Source organism: Etheostoma cragini, chromosome 10 (genome assembly GCF_013103735.1).
Source record: "Etheostoma cragini isolate CJK2018 chromosome 10, CSU_Ecrag_1.0, whole genome shotgun sequence".
Lineage (NCBI taxonomy): Eukaryota > Metazoa > Chordata > Actinopteri > Perciformes > Percidae > Etheostoma > Etheostoma cragini.
The window spans coordinates 15,472,541-15,475,160 of NC_048416.1; the positions used below are offsets into that span (position 1 = coordinate 15,472,541).

The 2,620-nt window shown below is 40.0% G+C and overlaps 2 protein-coding genes across 4 annotated transcripts in view; both read left to right on the forward strand.

The window, feature by feature from the left end:
- LOC117951262 (protocadherin alpha-C2-like) overlaps window positions 1-2,620 on the forward strand; it is a 125,719-nt gene that overhangs the window by 11,476 nt on the left and 111,623 nt on the right. The window lies entirely within an intron of this gene.
- Window positions 653-2,618, forward strand: LOC117952239 (protocadherin alpha-7-like; the record flags this gene model as incomplete). Its single annotated transcript, XM_034884391.1, has 1 exon — window positions 653-2,618. A coding segment is annotated over exon 1 (1,704 nt), but the record flags the coding sequence as incomplete, so codon positions are not given.

Here is a 2,620-nt window from a genome sequence, read left to right on the forward strand (position 1 = left end):
AGACAAACGGTACATGCTAGTAGGACCCAGAATGAGTATAGGATCTACTATAGTCCCGGGCAGCCATGCAAATACTCTTATGGTCCCAGATAGGAGGCATGCGTCTGAAGAGGTAAGATCAATAGTTTGTTTTTTGTGACCTGTAACTTTTTAGAGCGTATTTTGTGTGAATAATATTGATTTATGAATTATCATGTAATACTCTTGTTGTGTTATTTGGGGAATGGAATTGATTGATGTCCAAGGTTAAATTCTACCTGGCAAACACTCCGATTCGGTTTATGGGAAGAGAATGCTTTCATTAGTATGTTTACAATGGTACTTTAACAGATATTCATGTGATGTACGTCTAATGCGCTCGTGGTTGAGCTGAGTGCAGGCTGTCGCTGTCCATGGTCCTGAGCCATTCTTAAGGCCCTCTTTTTTGACACAAGCGACACTCATTTAAGGCATGGCAATAATCGGTAATATGATGTAAAGTAAGAGTTATGTCTCCATGGACTATCTCCAAATTGAAGGCGGCCTCTTTGGCTGAACTTCTCCCAACATGGCTTTATAAGGGGCAATATGTCAGGGCACTTCTCTTCATTGTTTAAAAAAAACGTGTAATGTCCACTTTTTAAAACATTGTTGCTATTAATTTTCAATACAATATTGTAGTGGGATTCTCTATCACTTGGTGTCAGTATAGTAAAAAAAATGCTTTCACATGTTTTCGTCATAGCCAGGAGACCCATCCCCTTCCACTACAGAGTCTAAAACCATCACTGGCAGTGACGGCTGGAATCCACAATTTAGCGTTAAAAAATATAATGCTTCGTTGGAGAATGAGTGGATTATGACAACGAATGTGACAAAGATAGTGTACGTTAGACTATGAGAAAAGATATTTGAAAGGTATTTTTTTATTTTAAATGTTTCATCTTCACATCATGGAACAAAGACAACGCCAAACATGGAGTAAGCGGACAAAGTGGGTTGCGTGTATGATGGTTTTGGTTACGTTTTGGAGCAGAGCTTCAGGACAATTACGATATTCCATCTCCGAGGAAGAGAAAGAAGGAACTGCTGTAGGAAATATAGCAAAGGATTTAGGTGTTGATAAGACCACACTGAAGGACAGAGGGTACCGTATTGTCTACGGCACTACAGAGCCTCCTTTTCGAGTAAACCAGGATGATGGTATCTTGTATGTGAACCGGAAAATTGACAGAGAGGAAGTGTGTGACCGAAGTAAGGTTTGTCTAATCGACTTTAAAGCTGTGTTAGAAAACCCCCTTGAGGTGCACTATGTAGCGGTGGAGATTCTGGATGTAAACGACCACGCACCAAGCTTTCCTGAAAGAGAAAAGACTTTAGACATTTCTGAATCTGCATTACCAGGAGCAAGATTCCAGCTACAAGCTGCGCGTGATCCTGATAGTGGTTCGTTATCCGTTCAGCAGTATAAATTAAGTCTGAATGAACATTTTCGCTTGGAAGTGAAAGATCGTGGTGAGGACCGTAAAACTCCTAGTTTAATTCTTCAAAAGCCACTTGATAGAGAATCTGCCAAGACCCATGCATTACTTCTGACAGCCACTGATGGAGGTAAACCTCCGCGATCCGGTAACATGACAATAATTGTTAACGTTTCCGATGTCAATGATAACCCCCCAGTTTTCACCCAGGAGTCATATACAGTGCAGCTAAAAGAAAATTCTGCTTTTGGTACAACTGTGATTCAAGTTAATGCAACTGATTTGGATGAAGGTTTAAATGGTGAAGTTATATATTCATTCGGAAATGATGTGGATGCAATGGCGCGTTCACGTTTTGATTTAAATCTAATGACTGGAGTAATTACTGTAGCAGGGGCCATAGATTTTGAAGAATGTAGCAGATACGAAATTGATATCCAGGCGTCCGACAAAAGTCCGGCTACACTAGTTACGGAAAAAAGCGTTATTATAAACATTTTTGATGTAAACGACAATGCACCCGAGATTGAGGTGACATCTTTTTCTCGTGCGCTCCCTGAAGATTCGAAACCAGGAACCACAGTAGCCGTAATTAGTGTTAAAGATTCGGACTCTGGTCTCAACGGAAAAGTTATGTGTTACATAAGCCAAGATATTCCTTTCATGCTCACTCCATCTTTACAAAATAACATGTATTCTCTGGTAACAAAATTGCTTTTGGATCGAGAGCAGCAATCGCAATATATTGTCACAATTGTATGTAGAGACGCAGGTGAACCATCTTTATCATCAGAAAAAACAATACATATAGATGTGTCAGATGTAAATGACAACAATCCAGTTTTTTCACAGAACCCATATACCTTCTACATAACTGAAAATAACAACCCCGGAGCATCTATTTTATCAGTGACAGCCCGGGATGACGACGAGAGCAGTAATGCTCTTATTTTATATCATATATTAAGGGACACAGGCGGAGACCATCTGTTTACCTCTTTTATAAATGTCAACAGTGAAAATGGACATATTTCGGGGCTAAAAAGTTTTGACTTTGAAACACTGAAAACGTTCCAGTTCCGAGTTGTTGCCACAGATTCTGGAACTCCGTCACTAAGCAGCAACGTCACAGTGAACGTGTTCATTCTGGATCAGAACGA